This window comes from Pseudorasbora parva, chromosome 10, assembly GCF_024679245.1.
Source record: "Pseudorasbora parva isolate DD20220531a chromosome 10, ASM2467924v1, whole genome shotgun sequence".
NCBI classification, from domain to species: domain Eukaryota; kingdom Metazoa; phylum Chordata; class Actinopteri; order Cypriniformes; family Gobionidae; genus Pseudorasbora; species Pseudorasbora parva.
This window is the reverse complement of record NC_090181.1, coordinates 4,984,652-4,996,990: the sequence shown is the minus strand read 5'-3', so window position 1 is coordinate 4,996,990 and position 12,339 is coordinate 4,984,652. Positions and strand designations below refer to the sequence as shown.

The following is a 12,339-nucleotide window of genomic DNA, read 5'->3' as shown; positions in this document are numbered from 1 at the left end:
AATGTTAAAAATTAAACTTTCATATATTTTAGATTCATTGCACACCAACTGAAATATTTCAGGTCTTTTAATGTTTTAATACTGATGATTTTGGCATACAGCTCATGAAAACCCCAAATTCCTATCTAAAAAAAATTAGCATATCATGAAAAGGTTCTCTAAACGAGCTATTAACCTAATCATCTGAATTAACTAATTAACTCTAAACACCTGCAAAAGATTCCTGAGGCTTTTAAAACTCTCAGCCTGGTTCATTACTCAAAACCACAATCATGGGTAAGACTGCCGACCCGACCGGCCATCATTGACACCCTCAAGCGAGAGGGTAAGACACAGAAAGACATTTCTGAACGAATAGGCTGTTCCCAGAGTGCTGTATCAAGGCACCTCAGTGGGAAGTCTGTGGGAAGGAAAAAGTGTGGCAAAAAACGCTGCACAACGAGAAGAGGTCACCGGACCCTGAGGAAGATTGTGGAGAAGGACCGATTCCAGACCTTGGGGGACCTGAGGAAGCAGTGGACTGAGTCTGGAGTAGAAACATCCAGAGCCACCGTGCACAGGCGTGTGCAGGAAATGGGCTCCGGGTGCCGCATTCCCCAGGTCAAGACACTTTTGGGCTACAGAGAAGCAGCACTGGACTGTTGCTCAGTGGTCCGGATGAAAGCAAATTTTGCAGTGCATAACTGAACATAATTATTTGAAGGTTGACTTTTTTTGTATTAAAAACACTTTTCTTTTATTGGTCGGATGAAATATGCTATTTTTTTGAGATAGGAATTTTGGGTTTTCATGAGCTGTAATCATCAGTATTAAAACAATAAAAAGACCTGAAATATTTCAGTTGGTGTGCAATGAATCTAAAATATATGAACGTTTAATTTTTATCATTACATTATGGAAAATAATGAACTTTTATCACATATGTTTTTTTTTTTTTTAGAAGGACCTGTATGTATCCAAAATAATCAATATTGAATCGGATCAAATTGAATTGTGGATTTTGTGTCAATACCCAGCCCTCCTGAGTCCTAAATATGTATTGCAGCCTCATTCTTGCTTTAAAGGACTCTCTTCCAGTGATCTATAAAATATTACAAAAATTAATGCATCAGTCTCAATTAAGTTAAATGATATTTCTTCATTATGTAATATAAAATAGATCTACATACTTACAGCATTTAAAGTGACAAATAACCTGTCAGAATAAAGTGTTTTACCGCAGATTTTTGAACTAAATTAAATCCAGAGTTTTCATGCATGAGCATGAACATAAAATATGACCATAAACTTCAGACATGGTGTGGATGATCATTTATTCATTTCTCTTTGAATAAATAGTTATAACATTTATTAAAACGTCTCAAGAAGACTTAACTATTTTAAAGTACATTTTAACATACGTATTTGAATCCCTGTCAGTTATACAACATATTAGATAGAGCATCCAATCAACAATTTAATTACAGACACAAAGAGTAAAGCTGTTTATTCTTCATTATAGTATCGACAATAGTGTAAAGAACTTTAAAGCACAAAAAGTAGCATTAAAACTTAAATAATAATGCATACGTTCTGAATGCCCAAAATAACGAATGCCCCATATCCATGTGAAACGACAACCAATTAAACATAAAATTACAAATAATACATAAGAAATCAGCAATCGAAATGTACACGTATTCAACATGATCTGTCTTAGAGAATCAAGGCTTTCTGTAATATCACTTGAGCCTAACACTTCACCACCATAAGTGAGCAAGAGACACTATTCTACTGATTATGAAACATGTACGACGCTTAATTCAACCACTAAAGCAAATACTACGACAGAACTGACACTGCCATATCGACAAAGACAACGTGAGGATGCACTTCTGAGGCCAGTGGCACAAAAATGGTTTAACTGAGCAAAGGCGATGAGTTTTCGATCTAAACAGACAGCTGATTAGGTCTGAAATAAAGTGCACTCACAAAATCCTGACACTCTACAGCACATAAACACTTTAAACATTTATCATGCATGACAACGCCAGTGACAACACTGAGGTGAACATTAGAAAGAGAACGGCTCTACGGGCTCGCATGCCACACACAAGTACAAACTAGGGTGTACAGTAAAGATTTCTTCATGATGAAGTAAAGGGATAGAGAAATGCCTTCCATGAGAGAATTATCCATATTAATATTGTATATACTTCTATTTTCTCAAATGCAAGGCAATTGCAATGCAAGTTCCCTCTGCACTTTCGGCTGATATTTGAGCTAGTATCACTACAGAAATGTTCAACCAGATTGTCACACACACACACATACACACACACACACACACACACACACACAATACGGTAAGAAATTAAACTAGATATTATGCCACAGTATTTGTCCTGGACACATCACTTCAGGTCCCCAGCATCACCCTGGATGGTCTTCTTAATACGCAGCAGCATGGTGGTCTGCCACTGGTCGAGACGGGAGATCGAATCAAACTCCTTCACCTGGAGGACGTCAGCACAAGATTTAGAGATCAAAGTGAGCCAAAACTCCTGAGAAAAACAATTGAACTGCACCTGATTCACTGCAAAAAATGCTCTTCACTCTAAAACATTCTGGGTAAAAAACAATCGAATATTGGGTCAAATATGGACTAACCCTGCAATTGGGTTGTTTTAACCCAGAGATTAGGTTGTCTTCAGCAAATATTTAACCCAACCACAGGATTAAAACAACCCAATCGCTGGGTTAGTCCATATTTGACCTAACATTGGGTTAAAACAACCCAGCAATTTTTAGAGTGTACTTAGTGTTTTGCCCTGGTTCCAGTCCAAATGTCTAAAAATTCTTAAATCAAGATGCATTTACTGAAAATTCCTTAAGATATTATGTCTTTTATGTCTGGAAATTAACTTAAAACAAGCAAAAATGTCTGCAATTGGTGAAAAAAATAATCTTCGTTTTGTTTTAAACTGTGGTTAATACATTAATATTCTATATACAAATAGTGAGTTCTTCATTAATTGTCACTGTAATTTACAGTGTTATTGGCTTAATGTATTTGCAAAATCCCCATAAAACACGGAAACCCAATGTGTGTGTACAATTAATTTATTTGTAAAAACTTTAAGGAATTCTCACTATTGTAATTAATGTCCAATAAAATCTGTTTTAAAGCACTTAATTAATGATAATTCCCATTTTTATGTGACCTAATCTAAAGTGAGAACTATTTGCGGTTAATAAGTTGTTAACAAAGCATCATCTAACTCTTTACATATGAGCTTACAAAAAATAACAGTTTTAATTACAGTGGCAAAGAATAAAGAACTCACTTTTTGTATAGTCTTTTAACGTATTAACTACAGTTTATAAATAATTAATTCGCGGCAAACAAATCGTTTTCAAAAGATTTATAAGTGCTTTGTTACAGTATACTTATTATAAAGTGTTTGTCACACCTTTTTCACAATTATTTCTCAAGAAAGTCAATTTCTGTACACAAACTTTCAAAAATAGTATTTTCACCTAAGCGAATGAACACAACAGTAACAGTGTAAAATGTAACATAAAAATATATCAGTATCACCATTTTTCCTTACTTTTTTCTGTGAAGAATATTTGCATAATCTGACATTTTTTACCATTTTGTTAAATGGAATGTTTCCAGAGAAAGGTTCTTCATGGAACCATCAATGCAGGGGCGTGGGACTGGGGGGATAAAGGGTACTGAGTAACCAGGGCCCAAGGCAGGGAAGTCCGTTTTCTATACATACACATACATGGTACGGGGGCCCAGCAAGATGGTTTGTACCCAGGGCCCAAAATTTGGTGCTACGCCCCTGCATCAATGCAATACAATAAACTTACGGCTTCAGTGAACGCCTCGCTGTTCTGCTCCTCATGAGCCTCCAGTAGTTTCTGTGCAGGAAGACGAAACAATAAGTGCAAAAACTGCAATAGATGACAACCACATTACTGCACTGAGTATACATACTGACTGACTGCCTTTTACTTTTTCTATTTTCTATAAAGTGCTGCAGGGATGACATATTTTTGTAGGCCAAAACCCGGACAATAGTAATAAGAACTTCCAGTTCCATCGCCCCAAACTCTTTTTGGTTTTGGTTTAATGCCTGAAAAAAGCAGTGTATCCAAATTTACATATTGTTCAGCACTGTTGGTGCTTTCGGCAATACAGCTTGTCTGTTTGATCGGACCACACGGATCAGCCTTTGCTCTCCATGTGCATCAATGAGCTGTGGCAGAGGGCCATTGTCCTGCAGAGTTTAACTCTATCCAACTCACTTACTTGTAATTTACTAGTACCTCTGAATACCTTGAATATCTTGTTCAGGTGTGTTTGATTAGGGTTAGAACTAAACTCTGCAGGAAAGAGGCCCTCCAGGACCCGATCTGAGGAACCCTGCTATAAACAAAGCCTGGTTCAAATTAACCATGTTCATTTATGATTATCATGATAATTAATTGACAATTACCATCGCAAACCTGTTGGTAATAGTGCGTAGGAAAGAGGATTTAAAAAAAAAAATCTAATATCTCAAATCCTGCACACTATCGATACTTGCAGAAGATATATTTTTATCGTCAACGTTTCTGTTTCAGGACCTTTGTCAGGCATATACACTGTCAGGATCATGATAAGCAAAACATGCAAGAATCATAAACTAATTGACAATGGAAAAATCTTCTTACTTAGTATGTTAGTCTTGTTTCCAGTCTAAATATCTAACAAATCTTAAATAAAGCTGCATTTAGTAAATAAGTAAAATGACCTCATTGCTGGATAATTTAACTTGTTTCAAGCAAAAACTCACTTCATTTAGATTTTATCTTGAAGAAAACAAGAAAAAACATCTCATTTTACTTATCTAGTAAATGCATCTTGATTTAAGAATTTTTAGATATTTAGACTAGAAACAAGACTAACATACTAAGTAAGAAGATTTTTCCATTGTCTTTTTTTTTAATCTAATTTTAATCTAATTTTTTTTTTTTTTTTTTTTTTTTTTTTGCAGTGCACATTTATACTGTATACATTTTTAGTGGTTGTAAAGTAATTCCTTATTCAAAATAAGCACCTACTCAAGAGAGTATGGTTTCGGATGCAGCCGGTCTCATCACTCGTGCTAACTAAACTAAATAATTGTACTTACTTTCAACAGCTTACATTCTCTTGAATCAGAGAATGCAGGAAACATCCCTTCATACTTTTCAATGGCAAGCTAAAGGAAAACACAGAATATTTGCTTCAGATTAGCTGTTACATGTCAGGAGCAACAACTGAATTAATCATGGCTGACTGGGAACAGCATATTCCTACAATGGCATTGGTGACTGAAAATGTTTGCTGCATGAATGCCACTAGGTGTCAGCGTAAGACAAGACAACTGCAATATCAGCCAGCTTAAAACGAGATAGTTCACCCAAAAATTCCAATCCTGTCATCATTTACTCACCCTCGAGTTGTTCCAACCTTGCAGGAATTTCTATGTGCTGATGAATATTGCATATATTGATAAGATTATATTTTGAAGAATATGGGTAACCAAATAGGCCTGAAGACCCAATAACTTCCATAGTATAATAATAAATAATACACTGTAAAAAAAATATTTAGAAAAAAGTTACCTGGTTGCCTTAAAATTTTGAGTTAATACAACGAACATTTTTTGAGATTCGACAACCTTTATTAAAATCTTAAAAGATTTTGTAAGCATATTGGGTAATTGTGTGTGTTTTATTTCTGATGAAGCAGTGAAACATGCCAAATTGTGCTATTTTCATGATTTATCAATTTTTTTAATGTGGTTCAGATACAATAGTATTTTGAGTTTCTATTTATTAAACAAATTTCCTTCATTGTATCAACTCAAATTTTTAATTTCAATAAACTCAAAATTTTAAGGCAACCAGGTTACTTACTTTTTTAAGTTAAACCAACAAAAAACAACACATTTTTTACAGTGTACTATGGAAGTCAATAGTGGGCCATCAACTGTTTGGTTACCCATATTCTTCAAAATATCTTCAGTGTTCAGCAGAACAAACCAATTCAGGTTTGGAACAACTCAAGAGTGAGTAAATGATGTCAGAATATTCATTTTTTGAATAAACTGTCCCTTTAAGAACATTACTACTGACCTGAGCTGAATAATAACTCTATTTCAGCTGAACTGAACTTGTTTCATAATTGATAAACTCTGTTCAGTTATTGACCTATGAACTGAGCTGAATGACACAATTGTCTTCTACCATACCGTTGAAATTGTTTAATAATCTATTAATTTTACCCTGTTTACACCAAGAAAGATAATTATAATGATAACTACACCAATCAGGCATAAAAGGTGAAGTGAATAACACTGATTATTTCTTCATCACGGCTCCTGTTAGTGGGTGGGATACATTAGGCAGCAAGTGAACATTTTGTCCTCAGATTTGATGTGTTAGAAGCAGGAAAAATGGACAAGCGTAAGGATTTGATCGAGTTTGACAAGGGCCAAATTGTGGTGGCTAGACGACTGGGTCAGAGCATCTCCAGAACTGCAGCTCTTGTGGGCTGTTCCCGGTCTGCAGTGGTCAGTATCTATCAAAAGTGCTCCAAGGAAGGAACAGTGGAGAACCGGCCACAGGGTCATGGGCGGCCAAGGCTAATTGATGCACGTGGGGAGCGAAGGCTGGCCCGTGTGGTCCGATCAAACAGACGAGCTACTGGAGCTCAAACTGCTCCAGAAGTTAATACTGGTTCTGATAGAAAGCTGTCAGAATACACAGAGCAAAGCAGTTTGTTGCGTAAGGGGCGGCATAGCCGCTGACCAGTGCCCAATGCTGACCCCTGACCCCGCCGAAAGCACCAACAGTGGCACGTGAGCATCAGAACTGGACCACGGAGCGATTGAAGAAGGTGGCCTGGTCTGATAAATCGCGTTTTCTTTTATATCGTGCATGGGGGGAACGCATGGCCCCAGGATGCACTATGGGAAGAAGGCGAGCCGGCGGAGGGAGTGTGATGCTTTGGCCAATGTTCTGCTGGGAAACCTTGGGTCCTCCATCCATGTGGATGTCACTTTGACACGCTCCACCTACCTAAGCATTGCTGAGACCATGTTCAGCCTTTCATGGAAACGGTATTCTGGTGGCTGTGGCTCTTCCAGCAGGATAATGCTCCTGACACAAAGCACAAATGCTTCAGGAATGGTTTGAGGAGCACAACAACGAGTTTGAGGCGTTGACTTGGCGTCCAAATTCCCCAGATCTCAATCCAATCGAGCATCTGTGGGATGTGCTGAACAAACAAGTCAGATCCATGGAGGCCCCACCTCACAACTTACAGGACTTAAAGGATCTGGTGCTAACATCTTAGTGCCAGATACCACAGCACACCTTCAGGGGTCTAGTGGAGTCTCTTTTTTGGCAGCAAAAGTGGGACCAACATAACATTAGGTGTATATTAGCGTCCGCACACAAAGCAGTTTTATCATCTGCTTCTTTTAGATGATATCATTCAAGCTCTTTAAAGCAGGATGGATTCTGATTGGCTGTCGATGTTTTCATTATTCATCAGCTGGAAAAAAATAATTCTGAAGGTGATTTCAACATTATTGTTTCTTTGTGTCGTTATCGTTACAGTTGTGGTGTGAACACTGCTATTCTTTTAGATTTTGTACGATTTTTATAACTCTTTCTTTACAGTCAACCTTGGTGTGAACAGGCCAATGTTATCTTCCTGTTTTTTTAACATGAAAGATAACAAGATTTGCTGGTTTGAAACAATCATTATTGGAAAAAGAGCTTGATTATTAAATGTGATTACTGAGAAGGACTGTTACTATAAGAGACTATAGTAATTGAATTAAAGAACTAAATAGCCTACACACTTTATACTGCAAGTTAAAAAATACTGACCTTTGCGTTTAATTCATCCACTATAAAGTGGCACAGAGCAGCTTTCCAGAAGTACTCTTTAGCGTTGTATTTCAGTAGAGGGTTGTCCATTGTGCTGGTTGCAACCTGAATGTGAAGAGATCTGCTTTAACTTTCATTCCCCCTGTGTTCGTTTGCCAAGGGGTATGATTCGATTTACAATGCAAACATGAAGGTGCAATGGTATTCAGCAAGCCTTCTCTACCTAAACCAGCCTTATATTACAAATGCATCTAATCCAATAATGCTACATGATCCATGGGTCTCCATAGACCATAGATCAGATGTTTTCTTGCTTATAATACACAGTAGTAGACTCAAAGACACAAAAGCTGATGTTACATGAATTGCTATGTCTGTGATTTAAACTTTCAACCTTTTGGTTACTAAACCACTTCTCAACCTCTCATATCATCCGTCCCTGTACTGAAGGAAGTTTACTTCTCTTTCTCAATCTCATTTCCTCAACATATTGTAAAAACTCATTGTGCAACCTGTAATCTAAGAAGCAAACTGTTATAAATTAATGAGATATTGGCTGTATCTGAAAGCTTAAAAATGCTGCCTTCGGAGCATTTTTGTTTACAACAGAGATCACGATTCTAAACAGATAACGAAACAAAATCACATGATTTACTAGAGATTCTGACAAAATGTTAATTGTTGCAGTCTGTTTAAAAATATTTTTATTTTAAAAATTATTTGAATATACACAAAAATAACAGGCCTATACAATGTTATTATATTTCATCAAATAAATAACTGACTAATAATAAAAAAAGGGTTAAGCGAGTCCCACTGACCTGCTCATAGATCTCAATGGCTTTCGGATACTGCTCGAGCTGAGCGCTGTACGAACCCACCTTCAGCAGACACTTATTAGCAGAGCTGGACCAGAAAACATCAAGCAATATAAATGAGCGTTTACAAAGAGCAAACAGCTCTGTTTACAACCCACAATGAAAGCAAATGGAAGATATAGATATTGGATGACATTCTAATACAATTTACAAAGAGGAAAATTACATGCAATGAAAATACAAACCTGTTTGACTCTTCGCCTTTGTAATAATCCGCAGCCTGCTCGTAGTGTGCAATGGTCTAAAACGACATCACAACATTCAGCCCAGTTACATTGACCTTCAATAGCATTTTTGGGGAAATGATGCACAAGACTGTATGTTTAAAGGCAAACGGCACCTTTTCAATATCCACAAGCTCGGATTCATAGATCTCTGCAATAGTCATGTGATGCTTTGCGGCAATCGTGAACCTTCCCTGTCAATCGCACACATACAAACGAGAGATTAAATGTTATATAACATCCACATGCTCAGTAAACAGGCACATTCAGGTTAACAAGCCACATCAATATGTGCACAAGTCCCAGTATCTTACCATGTCTGTATAAATGTCGATGGCTGCATTTAAACAGTTGATAGCCTCTTTGTCATTCAATCAAACAGAAAAGAACAAAATGAGTCAAATGCAATTCTTACAAATTCATCTTCATCCAATCAATCATTAAATCAAGCAACAGACATGTGTACAACCTTTGGAAATTAGATGTTTATTAAAGGAAAGCTATCATGTCCCTTTATCTTTCATTTGTCTCTGAAGTTTCATTTTCATTTGTGCCCCCCCCCCCCCCCAAAAAAAAGATAATTTATTATATCATGACAAAAACCCATTTTTGAGTGGAAGCCAGTTTTTGTGCATGTATCTTTAAATGCAAATTAGCTGCTGCTCCCCGCCCCCTTTCCAGAGAGGGCGGAGCCTGTACAGCTCATGCCTCGGATGCTCAGCCAAAAACTAAAACATCTGTTTGGTTTTGATTATCATCTCTATCAAGGTCATGACATTGCAGTTCTTCATCATCATGAGAGTTCATGATCTGCATGCATTTATATGAGTCTAAACTTCTGATATATGTTTCTCTGAGCACACACACCTGAAGCACGCGCACAGAAAGATGTGTGTCAGACGGCACATCCTTGGAGTATTAAACTAAGTTTTCTTACATATCTTATTGCGCAAACTGTCAAATACATACAAGGTTATGTCAAAAACACACACAGTTTGTCATGTCTGTGAATGTAAAGAAATCACATGTAGATCTGTGTATTAAAGTGATTAAAAACTTTAATCAGCTTTATACAGCTTAATATACAGCACCTACTGCTATATCTGCTGTTAATATGAATCAAACAACAAAAGAAAAACAGAAAATCACTCACTGCTCTTGACTGAATAATTGAAGTTTTAATAAGAGCGATAAACATGGCGGATTGTATACAGCTCACTGAGGGGCGTGATCTATGTGAATGGGGCGGAGTCTATCAGCAGTCGAGGGCGGGGCCTACTCATATGGGGCGCAGTGTTGCTTTAACACGGTTTCCGCAGGCTATTTTTCATGTCCACGGGTTAAAGTGACCCCAAATATGTGATATTTAGCCCCAGAAATGCTAATTTTAGCAGGGAACCCTGTCAAAAAACATATATTTTACCCCCCAGAATGCAATTTTTTCTACTCGGGAACCCTCCCAAAATGCGATTGGGCTTGTTTTGGGCTAGTTTTGAGTTGCAATTGGGCGGGTTTTGTTGTGAAAACCTGGCAACCCTGATGGGACGTCAAACTGCTAGAATCTGCAGATGGCTTGTTCTGAGACACTGCTTGATTTATGAGGATTAAAAAAAGAGAAATGGGTGGATTTGAACCATTACAGGGTGGTTATGTAACACATTTATGTTCAAACACCACGTAATATTGTGCATAATAGGTCCAATTTAAAACCAGTGCTATTTTAAGCTCTCTCTCACCTTGAGGATCTGCCTTCTTATAAGCGTTTCCAGCATCAACAAAGCTGGTGGCCGAGTCCAGTTTGTTCTGCATCTGCATGTGAAGTCTTGCAGCTTGGCAGAAAGCACTGCCTGCAGCTACAGCGGCGAAACACATCAATCTTTACATCACTGACAATAATGACACAACTCTTCAGAAGCAGGGTGAATGCTTAAATACACGCCGGTGTACTGCGGTAAGATCACTTAAAATGGGTTCAAGCACAACCTCAGTCAAATGATGCTGGGAGTGAATCTATCTAATAATACTCCAAAGGCATTACAAAATGAAGCAATTGGTGAAAAAATCTACCACTTTGCATATAAATGATGAAATGACTTGTGCATACCACTCCAGTTTTTGGCCATCTTGAACATGTTGGCAGCTCTGGCATACATTTCACATGCATCCTCAACCTTATGATTTCCCCTGTGAAAACATCAACATTTCCTTAAAGTTAACAGGCATTTTCAGAATGAATAGTTCTGTGAAAAAAGTAGGCCTATAAAATACAGAGCAGTGTGTATGTCGCAACATAGAAAATATATGATATTGGACATGCTGAGAAACGCGTGGATGGAGACAGCTCATATTCATACGTGCTAGGCTATAAAAGGCACAAATAATACGGTATTTTCATTCTGCTAGGACATCGGGTGTCTTTGAATGTCAGATCGTGACTAGCATCATTGCTGTCTCACCCGAACATCCCTCCGAGAAATGAACCCGATGATTTGACTTTTTTATCCGCCTCCGCCATCAGCTGCATGGCTTCCTTCTCTTTCCCGGAATTATCCATGATATAATGTGTGGTGTTGAAGCTGCTGTTGGATCGGTAAAGGCCCGGTGTTTGTTGATATAGAGTGCGGCTTTAATGCAGAATCATGAAGGATGCTCGCCTCCTCCTCCCCCTCCTGCTGTCGGGTGATGCTGATGATGCGCGTTCATGAAGGAGGAACTGCGACACTATTTGGCTGAAAGACTTAGCCACGCCCTCTCATTAATATACATGAATGAAGACGCAGTGAATATCTGATATTAAAATCCACAAACTTAAAGATACGACTATCTAGTATCACTCTAAAAAAATCTGTGTAAAAAACAACTAAATGTTGGGTAAAATATGGACTAACCCAGCAATTGGGTTGTTTTAACCCACCGATTGGGTTGTCTTAAGCAAATATTTAACCCAACCGCAGGGTTAAAACAACCCAATTGCTGTATTGGTCCATATTTGACCCAACATTGGGTTAAAACAACCCAGCATTTAATTTTAGTTTTACAAAAATAAGAGTTTGGAGGAAAATTGTGTATGGAAAAAAACATATAGCCTACACAAACAGAAATGGACAAATAATAAACCTTACATTATATTCTTTAAATTTAACTTATTTAACATTATATTGAGGCACTAAAAGATGCAAGAAATAATTAATTTTACTTTTTTTTTTTTGTAGCTAAGTTTTCCCCTGTATAGTTTTATTATTATTATTTATATTGTTTCCTTTGATGCTGTTATGAATGTAATAGATAATAATACACTGTGTTCCTTTGTATGTGAA

At 37.3% G+C, this 12,339-nt stretch overlaps 1 protein-coding gene across 1 annotated transcript; it reads right to left on the bottom strand.

The window, feature by feature from the left end:
* Positions 1-1,296: 1,296 nt before the first annotated feature.
* On the bottom strand, positions 1,297-11,721 carry napba (N-ethylmaleimide-sensitive factor attachment protein, beta a). Its single transcript, XM_067454926.1, has 11 exons — positions 11,479-11,721; positions 11,127-11,206; positions 10,759-10,875; positions 9,337-9,383; positions 9,139-9,216; positions 8,984-9,039; positions 8,742-8,826; positions 7,921-8,025; positions 5,169-5,237; positions 3,862-3,912; positions 1,297-2,495 (listed from the first exon to the last, which is right to left on the bottom strand). The coding sequence occupies exons 1-11, from the start codon at positions 11,574-11,576 to the stop codon at positions 2,394-2,396; spliced, it is 888 nt and encodes a 295-aa protein (XP_067311027.1). The 5' UTR covers positions 11,577-11,721; the 3' UTR covers positions 1,297-2,393.
* Positions 11,722-12,339: the final 618 nt, after the last annotated feature.